Here is a 21,605-nt window from a genome sequence, read left to right as displayed (position 1 = left end):
GATTTTTACATGTACAGGGAGAAAAAAATTAATTAGAATACGTATAATTAACAAAAAAATAAAAATATAACCTAATTATATTTATTATTATCCAATCAAATTCGAACTCCTAATTAAACCAGATTTAAAACCCTAGGTGTTCTTATTATAAGATTCAAAACCTAATAAAATCAGTATGCTAAACTAGGAAGAAATCCTAATCTAACAATGGGAATTATGTAGAATAATTATTAAAATGAATTTCTAATATAATTTCATAAATAAAAAAATAAAATTAGCAACAAGGAAAAAAGAAATGTTGATAATGCTGATGTAGGGGAACCCTCAAGTTGTCATCGTTAGTCGTCGTTCTATGAGTCTCATGAGATGAGGAGGTTGTTGAATCAAAGAGGGAATGAAAATCCAATTCTACCTTTTTTGGGGTTTTAGAAAAGTTTTTATCGTTCTTCAATGGGTTTCCTGATTTTGGAAGTTTTTTTTTAATGGCTTGCTAAAGGTTTCTTCTTTGTATATTGATGTAACTATTTTCTTGCTCTAGCTCTGTTGCTCAATGAATGTAGCTAACCCAACATCTAGGCTATACTATTCTATTTATAGGAGTAGAGTTAAGAAATCCTAGAAGATGCTGATAATTATTAAATTATTTTAAAAAGAGGCTATGGTTATCCCTCCCTTTATTAGATTAATATCAAATAAAAAGATATCTATTTCTAATTTCAAATAATTTTAAAAAAATCTCAATAATTATCAAAAATACTTTCTATAAATTTATTTTTACCAATTTTTGGCGTTTTAGATAAAAAATGCACATAAAACGGGTGAAATTTTGAATAAAATGATCGATCAGCCTGTATAGAGCCAATTGGCTCTGTGTAGAGCCGATTGGGTTGTGCACAAAGCCGATTGGCTCTAAGGAGTAAAAGTTTTAAAACTATCGTTTTACCCTTTAAACTTTATTTTTTTTATTAATTGGATCCAAATTGATTCTATATAAGTCCAATTAATATCATCATTCTCTCGGAGTTGCCCTTTCTCAATCTCTGAGACTCGAGAAAGACAATGACATTTATCATCGGATTTTTTATGATTCTCTCAATATCTAAATTCGAAAAATGGGTGTTCACAGATGTTTTACTATTTTGAGAATTCTTCCGGCTAGCAAGATTATGTGACTTCTCATCTTAGCATTGTCTCTTTGAAGCAAAATTCTTAGTTGTACATAACTCTAATCCATTGATCATAAAGATTCTAAGCATGTTCTTTATCCTCAGCATCGCGAGAGGGACATGCTTAGGGATTTAGCACAATTCAAGTAACCTTTAATATCGAAGCACAATTCAGGTAACCTTTAATATCGAAGCATAATTCAGGTAATCTTTAACATCGAAGCAATGCCGTCAGTTTTTCTTTCCCAAGCGCCATATGGATGCCTTTACTCAGGGATTTAGTAACATCGATATTGATTCTGCCATAAATATTTATCAAGGAAAACTCCTGAAGCCTTTAAATCAATTTCTTCGATAGTACCAATCCTTTTTCCCAGCTCCATTCCTACTTCTTTCCTTAATCAAATAAAAGTTATGGAATTGGATCCAAAAAGAAGCTTTTAGTCCGATGAAAAAAGCGAATCAAGCCAAGTGATGGATTTATTTTCTCCAATAAAATATCAAAGCATTATGTTAGAGTTAGTATCAGGGTGGCCTGTGACTCGGACATTAGTTTTGAAGAATCAGAAAGTGAAAGCAAGAGGTTGGAACATAAACATCCTAACACAAATTTAATGTCGACGACTCTCCTAACTTTGGAGGGTGCAGGATGCCATGAAAATCTTCTGTTGTAACTTTTGGGGTCCGAGTAATGATCAAACGTTCCAAATTTTGCAATAATATGTGTTTACTCATTAAGGTCATCTTTCTTTCAGAAATTCTTATTTAGATAGCCCAGCTTAAGCTAATTCGTCTTCGACTCGGATATGTAGGTAATCTGATTATGGATAGAGATGGAAGAAGTGGGGGATCTGTGTTTTATGGAATGATAATGTAAATGTTAATCATTTATACTTTTCTATATCTTATATGGATACCATTATTTCTTCTCACAATGATCTAAAATGGAGGTTTACAGAAATTTATGATAATTCAAGATACTTCCCTACAAATTCATAATTTGAATCTCCTTCGATGTTGCATGGTATGTTTTTGCTCCCTTAGATCTGTAGTGGTGATTTTAGTGAAAATCTTGTCTATGCATAAAAAATGGGAGGAAATAAAAGCCTCAGGAATCTCAGAAAACAAATTATAGGAGAGTTCTTGATGATTGTAATCTTAAAGATATAGGGTTTATTGGTAACCGTTTCACTTGGTTTGATGCTGAAAAAAGTGAGAATTGCATCTTTGTGAGGCTTGATCGACGCCATGTGTAATAAAGATTGGCTTGACATGTTTCCTAACTCAAAAGTTACTTCACATGAATTTTTGAGGAATTGCATTTGAACAGGAAAAAAGGCATAATCTTTTTCACTTTGAAGAAGCTTGAGTTGATGATCCTGAATGTGCCAAAACTTTTTATTCAAATTGTTAGACTTCGGTTCGAGGTGGTAAGCTTGACCAGGTTCATAGCTCTATTGCTAATTGTAACTAATTCTCCAACTGTTTGGAATGCTAAAAATTTCCAGAGACTTCAAAACAAACTTGCAGAAAAGGAAGAAGGGGCTAGAGATGGTCAATAGAAGATTAGGACCTGATTAATGGAAGGAGCTTTCAGAGCATTAAGAAAGAGCTTGATGTGTTGGTTATACAAACAAGAGGTCTATTAAAGGCTGCATTCAAGATCGCTTTGGCTTCAAAATGGCGACAAAAATACTAAGTACTTCCACCATAAGACGTCAAGCAAGCGATCACGTAATGAAATCACTGGCCTTATGGATTTGGACGGTTTGTGGCAAGATGGTGAAGAACAGATTACTAATATTATTAATGGGTATTTTATTTTATTTTTGAATTTTTTTACTTTATTTAACTCCTTAATTGTATCAATGGGTTGTGTGTCTAGTGATCTTAATGTAAATTTAGAGTTGAAATTTACTAGAGAAGAAGTTATTCAAGCAATTAAGGAGATGCACCCCGTGAAGGCACCTAGGAAAGACGGTCTTTCAGCACTCTTGTGTCGGAAGTACTAGAATATTGTTGCCGAGGATGTGACGGCAGCTTGATACTTTCTGTAAAATTAGACTGATCCTGAGACAATTTAGAAATTAAATATAATCAAATTATGTTTTATGAATCCTTTCCTTTAATTAGGATCCCAGATTGATATTTAGAACTTTAACGTTCTTTGACTGGGAGTTACCTGAGGTCAATGATTAAGAGACTTTTTTTTTTTTTTTGTATTTTAATCAAGGGATTACCGCTTAAATCTATTAATAATTAACCTCTTTAAATTTCTTTATTCCTTTTTTTATAAATATATATATTTTTATCGACTTTTTGGGTTAAAGTGACTTAAAAGTATAAAAGAATAAACTTATTAACTCTCTTATTAATTTATTTAAATTTATTATTAAATAATTTTTTAGAAATATTTATATTAATTATAATTAATTACTTATTTCATGAATAGTATTTAATAGTTATATATATGTAACTAATATATTTCAATTATTATTCATGTAATTATTAATTTTATTTTGTAACTCTAATCAACATGCGGGTTGGGTTCTAGGGTCTCTTTTTCAGGAATTGTCTTAGAAATTAAAGTCACCCACCAACTACACTTCCTTTGGACGGCCAACTTTAGTGTAGCAACAAGAAATAAATTAATGGTTCATTTCACATATATGTCAAGATCCACATTGAGCCTCTCAATTAAAATCAAAATAAACAGGACAGGAAGAAAAAGAAAAGACTGTCATTTTGAAGTCTTGATTGAGGACACTTGTAATTCCCTCTACAAACCTAATAAGAATCCTTGTGGCCCAACTCTTCTTGTTTGACTTCTGACATTTGACAATTGGCATCATCTCAGCCACAAGAATCAATTCCGTCAACTGAGATCTATGGGTGGGTATATAAGTTTTGAGGGATGGCATTCAGTAAATTCCATGAGTACCCATCTCAATTCTATCTCATAGCAAATTCTGAAAATATTTGAATTGAATAGGTAATAAATACATATATGAATTTTAAATATGTAATTACTTTTAGAATTTGGTATGTATAATCTATTAATAAAATTAAATAATTGATATAATATATTTTAAAATATATTCTTTTATTATACAATCATCGTGAAAGTAAATTAATTCTATTATATGATAATATATTTAATTTTAATAATAAATTAATTATGAATTCTAACCATATAAGAAGTTAAATCATGTTTATATTAATCATTTTTTTATTAATTAATAAAGTATTCAATTAATTCTTTTATACTATTTATCAAAAGTCCAACTCACTATGTATTATATATATAAATTTATATGAATGTAATAAAGTTTTCTAATATTTGCGGCTGCTACCATTACCGGCGTTAGTAATAATAATAATAATAATAATAATAAGGCATTTATGTGGGGAGGTGTAAGGGCCCACAAGTACACCATCATGCCAAACGTGTAAGGTGACATTAGGAGAAAAGCCTCAAACCGTAAATCATGTGATTCTAATCATTTCAATCAAGTAGGCCTCAATCACAAACACCACCTACAACTATAAAGTTTAGTTTTTAAAGAGAAAAAATTTAAAAAGCAATTTTATTTTTTGTAAAAGAATTTAGAGTTAATTATTTAAAAATTTCAACTTTTAAATTTTTAATAATTTTGACTAATATTTATAATATTTTAAAAAAAAATATTAAAATTTTAATTTTTTTTAAAATATTATTCGGCAATCGATTACGATGATTTTTACTGACCGAGAAAAGATATGAAAAAAAAGAAAAAGAGGAGATGACTCGTCCAAAATGTAATACGCACCCTATTAGATGTTTGAAGTAAAAATTGGAAATTGAATTCCTAACTTAAGAATTCATCCTTATTCTATCACAATCTTTCATATTTTATAGAAATAAATTGTTAGTTTCGCTAGGGTTTGTAATATCCCTAAGAACTGTATTGGTTGTTCAATAATAACAACAGAAGAGTTGACAGCTATTGGATTAAATTGTTGCTCCACCATTAACACTTTTTCAAAGCTTTAAAAGTTGCTAGACAACAAAAGTAAATAGGTATATATGCTTTTTACTTTTTTTATGCATGCATTAATGCAATGTAGATTGTTAGGAGAATAAATTATTAGTTTATGGATATGGTTATGATAAATAAAATTAAACTATAAGTACAAATATATATATTTTTTAAGTGGAAATTGAAAGCTAGAAATCAATGAACGCACCTGAAAATCTTAACTAGATTGATACTTTCTTAATGTTTTAGTTTACTTAGATTTAATATATATATATATATATATTAAAATATTAATAAGTAAATGATCGATAAATTAATACCTTGATTAAATAATGAAATTTTTCATCTTGTCTCCGGTCAATGTACTAAATGAATAATCTCGTTTAGTGCATAAAGCCATAAAGTAATAAGTTTATTTCTCCTATATGTATATGACCTCTACTATTTATATATAAAAAATGTTAAGTTTTCTATTATATCTATATGCACACTAACTTTTTACCACAATATTAACTTTTATTTATAACTCATACATAGATCATATGATAAAAATATATAAATAAATAATTAAAATATAATTTTTTAAATCAATAAGTATTCATTTAATGATAAATTAATAAAATATAATCAATAAATAAATAACATTTATAAAATTCTATTGTCTTATAAAGATTTTATTTTATTTTGATAATTACTTGGATAGTGAATTATCTATGTATTATCTAAAATCTTATGAATATAGGAATGAGTTTAATATTAATTACTCATATAGGTAAAGATACTATCCTACCCATTGCTATCTCTATTTTAATCCTTCTTATTTTATCTTTTCTATTCTTTTTTTTTATCATTTTTCTCTCTTTTTCTTTTTAGCAGCATCATTCCCATACTATGACTTGGAATCAAGAAAACACACCACTGAGAGGTACTAGTAAAAGGGTTTTCTTTTTTCTTTTTTCTTTTCTTAAATTGAGATAATTTTACAATTGCAAAGATTCTTTTGAGATATGACCTTAAAATGTTTCACTCATTTTAAAGTTTTTTTTTTTTTTTTTAGTTTTTAGCATTCTACTATTATCACTCTCATTAGCCTTTATAATATATTGTTTATATCTAATCATGTAGATTTAAAACTAAATAACACCGACTATAATTATTTAATCTATCGATCGTAATAAATAAATTATTGCCTTAAAGACGTCTATCTATCAGTCAAATAATAAAGTTAAAAATTATTTTATTCTAAACTTTCATTTTTAACCATGACTAATATAAGGATAATAGTTTACCAAAATAAAAATTTAAAATTTAAAAAATAAAATATCTACTTTTATAATAAATTATCAACATATCTTCTTTGTCTTAATAAATATATATAAAAAAGTGTCATGATATAGAATCAAAAGGTACTTCGTTATATTTTATTCTCAAAGAATGCTATAAGATACTGTAACTGCAACAATGATTGGCAAACTAAAAACTCACTCTTCTGCCCTGCTCTCCAAAACTATATGTCAATATTTTTACCTTTCAACAACCAGTCGGAATGAAAAAGAAAAAAGAAATTACTGACTCCAATGTTATATACGAATAATAATAATAATAGTAATAATAATAACAATAATAATAATTGTTACTATTACTTTTATTATTATTTATTTATTTAATTTTATTAATGATTGAGTTTAATATTGAACTATATATATATATATATATATATATATATATATATATATATATATATATATATATATATATATATTAAACTTTTGGAATCTAAATTCTTTTTGATATGTGTGTTTAATTTTTGATACATATAATTTTTATTTTTATATGTGTATTTATTTTGACACATGAAATTCAAGTTTATGTGTAATTTTATGATTTTTTCTATTAACTTATTGATTAATAAGTTAAATTCCTAATTAAATACTCATTCTAATGCTAAGAAATAATATATTAATAATAAATTAGTCTTCTAATTAAATAATAATTAGTTTTCTAATTAGATAATGATTATTGTAAACAATAGCATATTCATTATATTTTAATATTATATTAACTAATAAATTAATTTTTTAATTAGATAATAATTCTAATTATAGAAAATAATATTTTTAAATACTCTATATTTACTAATAAATTAATTTTTAATTATATAATAATTCTTGATTTTAAGAAAACATTAATATCAATTATATTGATAGTTTAATTTATATAATATTAGAATTAATAAATAAATATTTTAAAAATAATTTTTTATTATTGTACTAATAAAAATGTAAAAAGATTAAAAATATTTAAAAGTAATAGTTAGTTTGTTATCTTTTTTAAAATATTATAAATTAATATTAAGACTGTAAAAGTAGAAAATAAATATGAAATTGTTGTGTTTTCTATTGATCATGGAAGTATATATATATATACAATTGGAGAAGTTTTTATTCTAGAATATTCTAATCTCTAGAATTATCTCTAATTAATTACACTCTATCTTCTATTAATTACTCCATATTCTATAATATTCTAGATTATTCTACAACACTCCCCCTCAAGCTGGAGCATAGATATCAATCATGCCCAGCTTGTTACAAAAGTAGTCCACTCTAACTCCATTCAAAGCTTTCATAAATATATCCCCTATCTGTTCTCCTGTCTTCACATAACTAATAGTGATTAGACCCTGTTGTAGTTTTTCACGAACAAAGTGACAATCAATCTCGATGTGTTCTGTTCGCTCATGAAACACTAGATTAGCAGCAATGTGAAGTGCAACTTTATTATCACACCAAAGTTTTGCCGGCAAAGATATTTTTATACCAATTTCCATCAGAAGTTGGTATATCCATATAATTTCACATGTTGCTTTACCATAGCTCTGTATTCTGACTCCGCGCTTGATCGGGATACAACATTTTGCTTCTTGCTTTTCCATGAGAGTAGATTCCCTCTAAGAAAAACACAATAGCCTATAGTGGATCTTCTGTCCATTTTTAAACCTGCTCAATCTGCATCCGAGAAGCATTCGATTTGAGTGTGCCCATGATTTTGATAGAGAATTCCTCGTTCTTGAGCTCCTTTTAGATAACACAATATTTGTTTTAAGGCTGTCCAATGATGAACTGTTGAAGCTGCCATAAATTGACTAACAACAATAACTGAATAGGCAATATCAGGTCGAGTTATTGTAAGGTAATTTAACTTCCCAACTAGCCGTCTATATCTCTCAGGATGCTCAAATAATTCACTATCTTCTGTAAATTTCATATTAGGATGCATTGGTGCATTGCACGGTTTTGCTCCTAGTTTTCCCATTTCTTGTAGTAAATCAAGGACATATTTTCGCTGGGACAGAAAAATACCTTTCTTGCTTCTCATTATCTCAACACCCAAAAAATATTTCATATTTCCCATAACTGTGTGAAACTGGGAATGAAGGAAGGACTTAAGTGATGAAATGCCCGTAGAATCACTCCCAGTGATTACAATATCATCCACATATACCACTAACAGAATGATGCCAGATTCCGAGTGTTTATAGAAAACCGAGTGATTAGATTTGCATTTTCTCATCCCATATGTCTCAACAGCTTCACTGAATTTTCCAAACCAAGCTCGCGGGCTTTGTTTCAACCCATATAATGATTTGTGAAGATGACATACCTTCCCAGACTCCCCCTGAGCAACAAATCCAGGTGGTTGCTCCATGTAAACTTCTTCCTTAAGATCACCATGAAGAAAGACATTTTTAATATCCAGTTGATGTAATGACCAGTCATGTGTAGCGGCCAGAGAGATGAAAATCCGAACAGATGCCATTTTAGCAACAGGAGAGAAAGTATCAAAACAATCCACTCCATAAGTCTGAGCATAGCCTTTTGCTACTAAGCGGGCTTTGAGGCGAGCCACTGACCCATCCGGATTAACTTTGATGGTAAATACCCATTTACATCTGATCACCTTTTGCCTGCAGGTAACTTCTATCATGGCGTGGCGCCAACCAGAGTGAGATAAAGCCTCATGCACTGTTTTGGGAATAATGATGGAATCGATGGAGGCAATAAAAGAATAGGAAGAAGGTGACAAATGATCATAAGATACAAAAGAAGAAATGGGGTAAGTGCACTGACGTTTACCTTTCCGAATGGCAATAGGAAGGTCCAAGTCGGGAGAAGGATCTAATGATGAAGAGGCCATAGGTACAAGACATGAATCGCTGGAAACCGGCCTTTTGGAATAGACATGGTGAATAGGTGGTTGCTGAATTTGTGGTGGATTGGAGTCTGCAGCTACTATGCTGGTAGTCGTACAAATCAACCAATCATCACCTTCAGCTTGTTCTGAAGAAGGAGATCTGAGGAAAAGCCAAAAGTAACATCAGTAGATACCAAGTATCGATTAAGATCAGGATAATAACAACGATATCCCTTCTGAAGACAAGAATAACCAAGAAAGATACACTTAAGAGACTTAGGAACTAATTTTGTAACATGAGGATGGACATCTCTGACAAAACATGTACACCCAAAGATCCGTGGTTCGATAGGAAATAAAGGTTTATTAGGAAACAGAATACTATAAGGAGGCTTACCATGAAGGACAAAAGATGGCATACGATTGATTAAGAAACAAGCGGTTGAAACCGCATCAGCCTAGAATGATTTAGGAACTTGCATCTGAAATAGAAGAGCTCTAACTATTTCAAGGAGGTGCCTATTTTTTCTTTCAACTACACCATTCTGAGAAGGTGTATCAACACAAGAAGTTTGATGAAGATTACTATTTTGAGTCATGTAAGTTTGAAAATAGTGGGATAAGTATTCTTTTGCAGTGTCACTTCTTAAGTTAAGCATAGAAAGATTAAATTGTGTTTTAATTTCAGCACAAAAATTAGAAAAATGTGAAAATAACTCAGAACGATTTTTCATTAAATAAAGCCAAGTAACACGAGAATAATCATCGATAAAAGTGATAAAATAACGAAATCCAGTTTTAGATACTATAAAACAAAGACCCCAAATGTCAGAATGAACTAACTCAAAAGGACTACTAGCCCGTTTATTGACTCTTGGACTTGAAAACACACGATGATGTTTGGCAAACTGACAAGATTCACAATTTAAAGTAGATATATAACTGTTTAAGTAGCAGAAGTGATGGATGACCCAATCGACAGTGAATATCGAACGGACTGAGGGCACTAGAACATGCAATGGGTTTAGGCACCTGAGTATCCAATATGTATAGTCCTCCTGACTCATCTCCTCTACCAATAGTCTTCTTCGTCATAAGATCCTGAAAAAGACAGTAGTCAGGAAAAAATGAGATACAACAATTTAATGCTCGAATAAGTTTGCTAACAGAGATTAAGTTGAAGGAAAATTGTGGAAGATGTAAAATAAATGATAAAGAAAGGGATGAAGTTGCATTAATAGTGCCTGAGCCAGGGCGATCTATCTGCTAAACTAACAGTGCTAGAAGAGGAATGTGGTTGAAAAGAGGAAAATAGATTGGGGTTACCTGTTATATGATCTGTAGCACCAGAATCAATGACCCATTTTGATGAAGAGGAAAGAAGACATTGACTTGGATTACCTAAGTCGGCAATAGTTGTGATAGGCTGCGGGGGGGACCTGAATGTCTCTTGATGTTGAGAGAATTTAGCATATTCATCTGCAAAAACCATGATTGTCTTATCAGTTGGTTGAGAAGAAGGAGATGTAGTAGCTGCAATATGCGCAGACGGATTCCTTCGAAGCCTATTTTGCAATTTCTTGCAAGTTCGTTTTGTGTGTCCGGGCTCATGACAATAGTAGCAGACAACCCGATTACTTGAACTTCCCCCTTTATTAATGTTCCTACTGAAATGCCCAGAATCAATATTTCGACTGATAAGGGCATTAGTCGGCTGAAATGGAGCAACTGATGGGATTGATTCATTGCGGACAACCCTACTAAAAGTCTCCTGCAACATTGGAATTTGGGGACTGGAAAGAATTTAAGATTTTACCGACTCAAATTCAGGACGAAAACTAGCAAGAAAACTCATTACAGCTATTTGTTCTCGTTGAGCCTGTTGGACTGTCACGTCAGGACTAAAGGGCAATAAAATATTAAGCTCCTCATAAGTACGCTTAAAGTTCATAAAATAAGCAGTGAGAGATTGATCTTGTTGTTCAGTACGATGAAAGCTCCAGCACACATCATAAATACGAGAGATATTGCCTTTACCCGAATACATAAAATCTAGATAATCCATTAATTCCTTAACATACTCACAGTGATTAATGAGAGGAAGTATTTCACCGTCAATTGAGTTCCTCAGCTGTAAGAATATGCGAGCATCATCTGTTGACCAAACTTCCTTAGTATTGTCATCTGGAGGATTATCTGTTAGGTGATAAGCCTTGTTGATGCTTCGTAAATACACACGTACAGTCTTGCTCCATCCACGAAAATTGGACCAATTTAATTTTTGATCCGTAATTTTTGTCATTGCCTGAATGATATCAGTAGTGATAGAAACTGATTTGGTACCATTCATGATTGCAACAGTAGGCAGCAGAGAACAAAATGGATAAGAGCAGTGTCCAAATAACAAAGACACGGGCAACAAAGCAAGAAATGCCATAAGAATCTCACAGTATTGCTCACTAGGGTAGAAAATTATTTTTAACAAATGATTGCTCACTTGGTCAATCTGAAGCAAAGGAGGATCAGATAATCAGATTAGGCTCCGATACCATGTAAAAGTAGAAAATAAATATGAAATTGTTGTGTTTTCTATTGATAATGGAAGTATATAAATATATATACAATTGGAGAAGTTTTTATTCTAGAATATTCTAATCTCTAGAATTATCTCTAGTTAATTACACTCTATTTTCTATTAAATACTCCATATTCTAGATTATTCTACAATAAAGACTAAAAAAATATTAAATTATTTTTATAAATATAATTTTATAATTAAAATAATAATAATAGTTTTACAGTAGATAAATGATTAATAATTAATAAAATAAAAAATGAAAAATTATCTAACAAGATAAAAAGAAAGTAATCATATAGTTGTCAGTTGTCTCACATTATCTACGTTAAATCATTTGGGGAACAAATTTTGTTTTAAATATTTCCTAATAATTTTGCATCATTATGACAGATAATTTTCACAGAGCAATCATGAGAACAATCATTTACATTAATGATTGTAATTATTTGATTTTGATAAAGACTTTTAAAATGTTAAGAGTGTGTTTATACAGAGTAGATTGATTTTCTAAGAATAAATGAAATAAAAAAATAGAATTATGTATGTCGTTATACTATTTTTTTAATGAAAATAAAATCAATTTTCCTATATTTCTTAAATTAAAATTAAATTTTAGAAAATAAATTTTTAATATGATTTTTATATTTTTATATATAATGTTTTCAAATAAAAGTAGAAATCTTTTACTTGTTTATTTTAAGTTTATTCTTTAAATTTAAAATGTTATCCAATAATAATATAATTTTTTATATAATAACAAGTAAATATGTCTTATAAATTTTATAAAATCTTTATGAAAATAAATAACTTTCATTTTCCTCAAGAATCAGAAAAAAAAAATTATTCAAATGAGTACGACCTAAAAAAATCCAGATCAATGGAGACTTTTTAGTCTTTTTAAGTCATTAAATATGAGAAATATTGTATTTTTATAATAGTAAAATATTTTACCTAATATATCCTTTGAAGGATATGCAAGGTCTATATAGTTAAAATTTAAATTTAATATTTTTTTATTAATTTGATTATATTTTCAAGACTTTTTAATTTTAGATACTCATTTATGTTTTCAAGATGACTAATTACGAAAATTATTTAAGAAGCTATCTTATAATCTAAGCCAAACAACTAAGTGTAACACAAGATAAATAATAAAAGATTTATCTTTCTTTGTTATTTTATTTTCAAATATTTTTTAAATTAATATGTTTAAGAGTTACAATGAATAAATTTAAGTTTGATGTTCATCGTGTTCTTGCTATTATATGAATGCTAAGTTAAATTAATTGATTGATATAAAATCTTCTCCAATTAAAATTATATGTCACCCCTTTTATTAATTATTAAAATGCAAGGGGAGTCGTCCAGTATTAAATTAGAATTTATAGCTTTCTGAATATTTTAGTATATTTGATTAATTATATGCAAAAAAAAAATGTATCTTTTGCATTATAATTCAATCTCTAAAAAAAAACTATCAATTTAAATTAAAATTAGTGCAAAATAGTCTATTTAGAACATGTAGTAGCACTATTGGTATAAGTTAATAACTTATAAATTTAATTGAATGGTTCAAAGTAAGTTGTTTGCAAGTAATTCGATATTTTCGCATGTAATTAAGTGTTGAGTGTGCCAGAGGCTGATTATCTTAAATAAATATAATTAATGCAATAAATATAAATGCACGACCATTTTGACTTCTAATCTAGATGATTGTGCAGGTATAAAGAGACCTAAAATAACTTGGATTCTTAGCTAAGTTGATGCAATTTTATTAAATCACTATGCAAAATTAATTAATAAGCTAAAAGATAAGCAATTAATCATCTAAAGATGTAAAATTAAGTTGCAAACATGCAATAAATAAAATAAAGATATGATAATGAGCTACGAATGTGTAATTAATAAGTTGGGAATGTGAAAATGAGCTTAAGAAATAAAGCTAAAAGCTAAATTATTGTAAGCTTAGCAATGGATATGAAATATGAGATAAGAACTTAATTGCAATAATTGTAATGATAAAACATTACCCAAAAAGCTTGAAGAATTTGATTGCATAAAATAAAAAACTTATAAGATCACTATTGATTGCTAATGTTTGAAACGTGTTATAAACTACAAACTAGGATTAACAATTTAAAGATAAAGATAAAGTCTATAGACTCTGAGTTTGTTTTGTTTTGATATTTGATTGATCGGCTGGTTGGAGTTTGCTCATTATGAGTTCTTTTCCTGCTTATAGACTTTATAGCTTGTAGAACAATTCTAGAGTATCATTCATTCTTGGCTTGGTCTTCAAATAACTCCTCGTCTTAAGAGCAAGTGCGGATACTTTTCACTTTCCACGTCCATATTTCACTCAACTTCTTCTTCTTAGCTGTTAGCATCCATTTTTCGGATCCAAATATTGAAGAAATTACGAAAAATCCTATATGATGACAGTTACTACCTTCTTGGGTCTTGAAAAATGAATGATGGGCGACTCTGAGGTTAGGATTGATGTTAATCCAAGAAAATTTACTTTTTTGAAATCAATTTGTAGTTAATTGTCAAGAAAAATAAAATTTGAGGGTCAAAACGATGAATTTTACAAGTTTAGGGACTAAAAAGTAAAATTTTTACAAACTTCTCCAATTTAGAGCCAATCAGCTTTAGGTAGAGCCAATTGCTCTACCTAGAGCCTACCGGCTCTATACAGTGCTGATTTAGATTTTTTTGGTTCGATGTCATTTCTTTTGACACTTACATCCAAATACAGATTCTAGAAGGTATTTGATGATAATTAATGGATTTTAATGATATTTATTTAGATTTTCAAGATTTAAATTATTGTATTAGATATTTTGATTCTTTAAAAAAAATTAAAATAAAATTGAAGTCTATCTGTTCCTCTAGGATTTTCTTGAAAACCTACCTCTATAAATAGAAAGTGATAGCCTGGAGTTTAGGGCTGACAACAACAACAGAGGGTAACAACATCAATTGGAATACTGTGGGTTGAAAACTTATATTCATTATTAAGCAAAAGGCTTTTTGGTAACTGAAGGACAAAGGTCATTAAGAAAGAACTCAAATTTGGAAACTCTTTTGATACAAAAGCAGCTTTCTTAATACCTCATCCAACACTAGATTCCCAACTGATCTTTGACTCAACCACTTCATCATCTCTTGAGACTCGCAAAACAATCCACTACAGTGATAACCTGAGAGTTTCCCAACATTCATCCATCATCATCAACATCACTCTCCGATTAAATCGGTTTTCTTATTCTTTATGTTTTTTTCTTAAAAACATAATTAGAGTTTCTTTTCTATCTTATTTTCATTGTTGATGTGATTAGATTAGGATTTTTTTTATGAATTAGTATGTTACTAATTTATTGGGTTTTGGAATCTGATAATAAGAGCACTAGGGTTTTGAATATGATAATATGTCTCCTTTTAGATTTTGAATATGATTAGGATTATATGATTAGATTTGCATTTTTTTTATTTGTAATCAGACTACTTTATTACGGTTATATGATTAATCTGCCATGCTTGTCCATTGTATTTTTAGATTCTTAAGATTTCTAGTTTAATATGATGTTATTTATTTTTCTTTATTTTGTTTCTTTCGTGTTCTAATTATTTTTTTTACCTTTTATGCATGTGAAATTGGATATGGGACGTGAGAATTGTAAAGAAATCGTACAAACCAGCCTCGAGAAGTCCCCAAATCCGGTCGACTCAGTGCAGAGCCAACGACTCTATTCCTATAGTCGATCGGCTTTATGCCTATAGCCAATCGACCTAGCTCCCTTTTGCCCTGATTTTTAGTTTTTTACAAGTTTTTGATGTATTTTTGGTGATTTTATGTACTGTAAATTAGTTTAGGGCTTTTCTTTATAATTCTTATGTAGGTCAGGTTGCAATAGTTAGATTTACTTTCTGCACTTTATTTTTGTTCATTTCTTAGTTTAATATAAGTTAAATAACTTTAACATGACGGCTTGATTAAAAATGGAGACATAGACTTCATGTTAAAATTGGACCTAACATGAAGACTGTAGTCCATTAAGCTAATCAATATTAATTGAGCTTAAGTTCTAAAATTAAAATAGACTTAGTGGGCTTCACCATGTTTTAGTTAGGGTTGGGCCATATTAGAATTAGGTCACACAAATGGGCCTTATTATAATAAGTAGTCCACCTAGGATTAAAAGCTTGATAAAATATAACTTGTAATTGGGTAGACTAGGAAGGACTTGTACATAATTAACTAGCAAGCTAGATTAACAACCTTAATGTGGACTGTGCTTAATAAAAAATGGGCTAAACTTAAGTGAACTTTATGTGTTATTTAGTATACTTGATTCCACATTTTTTAGCCATATAGATTCTCTTGTGGGTTGGAAGAGGCAAGATAGTGGGAGGTTGGAAAGAGCACCTATTTCTTTGAGAATTCGAGTTGTGTTAGAGCATCTTGAAAGATCAAGACGCCAAGTTACATCTAAAATGGCCAACGAGAGAGCTAATAAGGAAGACATTGAGATTTTTAAGAACGCTATCATTGATTATTTGAGGGGTGTGATTCAAGAAGAGCTCTAACAACTCTTGGTTGGGATGGCTGCAAATCAAGCCCCACCTATTGCTCCCACTGCACCAGCTAATCCCCTTGTTGTTGTTGATCCAATTGCAGTCACCGTTAAAACTATTGCTGCCACTATAGCTGCTACTACTGCCACTGCTAATAATAATGCTAAAGACCCAACTAGAAGGGGAGTGCCTTGAGATTTTTGGGACTTTGATGAGTTTATGGTAGACTAGGCTCAGAGGGAGACCGCCCTTGCCACCATTGAAGCTATGAGTGGCTTGAGCATTAGGCTTGATAAAATGTAAGGCATATTAGAAATTAAAGGTTTGGACCCTACCTATGATTTCAAGGAGCTAGTTTTGACAGGTGAGGACAAGTTGTCTACGAAATTCAAAAGTTTAACGGGACTGATGATTCAAAAGTTCATCTGAAGAAATATGTAACAATTACGGGAACTACTTAGCTGAGCATGATACAAATTGTCAAGCTATTTGTGTTATCTTTTGAAGGATCCGCTGTAAACTTGTACCATGGTCTGAAAAATCTGTCAAAGCTGAATAACGTGATTTATGTAATTCTTTTATCAAATAATAAGATCATAATACTCATTTGGAAGTGTCGATCAGGGATCTCAAGTCTACCAAGCAAAAGCCAAATGGAGGAATAAGGCTGGATTAATGAAAAATAAGTCTTCTGAAAAGGACCAAGTTCGTATGGTGGTCCAAAATATTCTTTTAGGATGGATTGGAAGGTTATAGATGATGAAGCCAAAAATCTTCATGGATTTGTACGATGATGGGTTATAGGTCGAAGAGATCGAAAATGATAAAAGAAAGACTGCCTTAATAAAGGGATCCAAAGGCAATCTGAGACCAGTTTTTAAATGTTCCTTGTATAAAATGATGTGGTTTGCCTTAGGGGTACTATTACCCAAAAAGTGTGTAGGACACTCTTTTAAGACAAACTCGGGAGGTATCTTATACCGATCTTTGATTTGGTCCGAACGAGCAAGGTTCATTTTAGATGGGTATAAATGATGGTCATTTTCATCAGTTATAAATGACAATTCAGAACTCTCGACCTCTTCCTAATGGGAAGAATGTGTATCTCTACTCTCTAAGTCCACAAAAACGTTCTCAGAATGATTCTAGGCAAGTCCCTCCTCATGAAGGGACTCATAAGCTAGGATTGGGTTGGAGTTCAGTGAGAAGGTTCCATAAAAAAGAAAAAAAAGAAGAAAAAAGTAAAAAAAAAATCAAAAAAACTTACTACTGACAGATGATCTCACGAAGAACATAAAGTCGAAGATAGAAGAAACTAAGAACTAGCACCCAACGCATAGACAATGGAGAGCAAAGAGATGAAATGCACAAAAATAGCAAAAGTAGCAAGAAGTGAGTGAAAGAGGAATTTATAGAGTTTAAAAAATAACCAAAATGCCACTACATGTTATGTTGGAACATTTTAAAGAATGAGGATATAACTGTCATTCGACAGGATATAAATGGTAAACAGTTATCATAATGATGGACACAATTTACGAAACATCAGTGGGCATGTCGGGCATCAACGAATTTTTAAAATTCAAACATTATGGCCGAGCTTACCTCTTGTTATAGACCTGATTAAGTGCAATGCAACATTCTATTATCACGACCATTAGAAAATGCCAAGCTCGTTAAAAAACAAGGATTACAGAGTATGAACAAAAAGATAAATAGAAAATACTCTCAAGCAAGAGGGGGGACTAATATGATAACAGAGCATTATAAGCCATCTTGGCATTACCCAAGAAAGGCGGGATTGACCAAGTCTATATTCCACTACAGCTAGGAGCCTTAAAAGCTAGGTCATGATCGAACTCTTTTTGAAGAGTCTGACTCGACCTAGAACTCTTCAGACAGCCAAGAGAACAAGTCTTATTATATCTAAGCCGACCTACATTTACGGAGTTATACTTCTAGTAGGAAAGAAAGACGATCAACGTCTATATAAGGAACCACTACACCATATTTAAGCTACTTTACACACTCATTATACTTAAGCCACTCTTTCACAAATTACTAACTTAATCGTTGGAGTAAGTGATCGGACAACCCTGTCTGGCATTTTCTAATCATTCTTGTAAGTATTCCCGAGATCGGATCAGCTTTTAAGAGATCTTGTTGATAGCTTAATCCTTAACCGATTTATCAAAAATGAATATCTCTTAACTTTTAAATAAAAGCATTAACAACAGTAATTATCTTATTGGTTTATTTCATTCAGATCAAATTGAGCCATATTAGATTTATTATTAAATTTTTCACCAACAAATAATTTTGCTAGAAGTAAACAATTTAAGAAAGGACAATACTAAATAACTCAATTAGATCCGAATCAATAGAGAGTGTCTTTTTAAATCTTTATATTAGGATAATATAATATTTATATACAAATAATAAAATATTTTATTTAATATATCCTTGAGTGAAATGTACCTGATTTCTTATTTAAAATTTTAATTTTAATTACTTTTTTCATTAATTTGATTACATTTTTAAGACTTTTTAATTGTAAATTTTAATTTGTGTTTTTAAAATTGACTAATGGTGAGAATTGTTGAAAGAAGCTATCTTATCAAAGAAAAAGAAAGAGTAATTTGAGGAAAAAGATAATCTTTCTTTAAACGGAAAAATTATTTTCTAAATTTATGCAAATTCATAAAATAACAAAATTAATTATGAAATAATTACATAGGTAACATCAGTATATTAACTATCAACAATCATTTCCATTGTCCCACTGGATAGTGACAAAAGTATTTCCTAATTCATAGATATTGTATATGTAAAGCAAAGGCACTTTCTGAAATTTCATTTAAAAAAAATAAAGAATATGAAAATAAATTAAAATACCAATTAAAAGAAAAACATTTTATATATCTCAACATTTCATATTTCTACAATTAACTTTTTTGTTCTATAATTTATTTACTTTTTCAACTTGGTTATTTTATAAAAAGATATAATTTTTTTGGTTAAATGCCTTTAATTTTACTAAGAATATTGAACTATTTTGTTGATTATTAAACTTAATAAATTCTTAGTTAATTCAATTGATCACTGATATTAAAACAAAATATAAGACCCAAGAGTAAATAATGTATAAGCATCAAATTATTTCGATCACTTTGCATATAAATCAATTGTTTATAAAATTTCAAATAAAAAACATGTTGAAAGAGAAAAGAAAAATAGAAAAAGAATATGGTTTGATTATTGCAACATCCATAATACAAACACCATAGATTTAAAATATATAAAAATGGTACAAATGAATGAAATTAAAAAGTATACCGTATAAGCGTCAAACTATTTTGATGACTTTGCATATAAGTCATTTATTGTAAAATATTAAATACAAAAGAAAATGTGGAAGAAAGACAAAAATAAAAAGAATAGAAAAAAGATAATTTGATTAATGAAACTCCATTTTCCAAACATTATATATGTTATCTCAATGAAATTTAATGGGTCATATTTATTTTCTAAGGTAATAAATTTATCAATATTTTTAAATAATAATATAATTGTTTAATTATTTATAATTATCACAAACAAAAATTTTAACTAAATTGCTTGGATTAATTCAATCACGAATAATTTATCTAACATTTTATAGAAAAAGGATATGTGTACTTTTCAATAATTCTTGAGGGTTACTAATAATCAACAAAAGAAATTCAATGAATTCAAAGTAAAGTAATATTTTTTCTTTTTTCTTTTTTCTAGCTTGCACTACTAACAATTAAAAATAATTAATTAATTAAAAAAATAATTTGAATAAATAAATGCCAGGAAACCCAATCCTCGCAAAGTCCACCTTTTGGCCAACTACGAGTCCACCGTATTATCTACACTTGTTTTCTTCCTTCTTAATTTTTGCCATTATCTACTAAACCTTCTTTGCATTTTCTAGAACTCTGATCTCTCTCTCTCTCTCTCTCTCTCTCCTTCCTTCTCCCTCTTCCACTTTCTTCAATTCCCATTTCTGTACTGTACTGCTCTTTATATTCTCCAAATCTTTCCTTAATTTTATGCCTAACATTTTACCAGAATTCCTATCACCAACAGCCCTTTTCTCTCTTCTTTAATTCTTGCTTATTTATCTAACCAACAAACCCAAGAAAACCCTTGTGTTTTTTGTTTTTTTCTTTTGTGTTTTAATAACCAAGGAAATACCAAAAGAATCTGTTCTCTTTTTCTGGGGGTAATTTTCTGGGTATTGGTGGTCTCAGATGATGTTGCAGCTTTTCTTTACAGTAGCTTTCTCTGCAGTGCCTTTGACTTTGTATATTCCACCTATGAGGAGCTTGAATCCATTTGTGGAAACCATGGAAGATCTGGTCAGAGAGTCAAGAGCTTATACTAACAGAATCTACCCACGTGCAAGGCACGTTTGGTCTAGACTCTTGGATCTCTTGCTCTGCAATTTGAGGATAGATTAAAGAAGATGATCTCTCTGTCTTGAAATAGATATGTGTACATTCTATTCTGTTCTTCTTCCTTTCCTCTTTCCTTTTCTTTTTGCCTCTTTGGTTTAAATAATTTGTTCTTCTGGGTTTACGATGATGATTATTGTTGGGTTTTATTTTTTTTCTATGCTGTTGTCTTGTTAGTGCGGGATTATAGATACATATTCATATGTTTTCTATTGTGAGAAATCTTTTTGAGTCAGTTTTTTGAGGATGTTATTACATAAATAAATTATGATTTCTCTCCCTGTCTTCATGTTCTTGCAGCCTTAAAATCTTTGTCGATTTCTTTAGGACTCTACTGTTGAGAGATCTGGTCGAATTTAGATGATGAAAAATGAACATGATGCAGAGTCTTGTACCTTTTTTATTTACTTTTTGTTTTAAGAGCTTTAATTTTGGTAGTTTTCTGCTCTTAATTTTGGTCACAAAAGCTATGCCATTTGCTTGCTTTGCATTCAGTTGCCCCTTGGCCAGAAATCTTTTTTCTTTTTTCAATAAATTCCATGCCACAATAAAAAAGACAAAAGGGAAATTAGAGGGTCAAATTGTTGTA

At 29.8% G+C, this 21,605-nt stretch overlaps 1 protein-coding gene across 1 annotated transcript; it reads left to right on the top strand.

Moving 5' to 3' along the window:
- The first annotated feature begins 20,455 nt into the window (after window positions 1-20,455).
- On the top strand, window positions 20,456-21,297 carry LOC125370342. The gene has a single exon (XM_048375375.1). It carries the CDS (start codon window positions 20,813-20,815, stop codon window positions 21,020-21,022), a length of 210 nt encoding a protein of 69 aa, XP_048231332.1. The 5' UTR covers window positions 20,456-20,812; the 3' UTR covers window positions 21,023-21,297.
- Window positions 21,298-21,605: the final 308 nt, after the last annotated feature.

Source organism: Ricinus communis, chromosome 6, assembly GCF_019578655.1.
Source record: "Ricinus communis isolate WT05 ecotype wild-type chromosome 6, ASM1957865v1, whole genome shotgun sequence".
Classification (NCBI taxonomy): domain Eukaryota; kingdom Viridiplantae; phylum Streptophyta; class Magnoliopsida; order Malpighiales; family Euphorbiaceae; genus Ricinus; species Ricinus communis.
The sequence above is the reverse complement of the archived record's forward strand: the minus strand, read 5'-3'. Positions and strand labels throughout refer to the sequence as shown.

Excerpts from the sequence above, each read along its gene's own strand:
- LOC125370342 (XM_048375375.1), top strand. The coding sequence starts at position 20,813 with ATGATGTTGCAGCTTTTCTTTACAGTAGCTTTCTCTGCAGTGCCTTTG.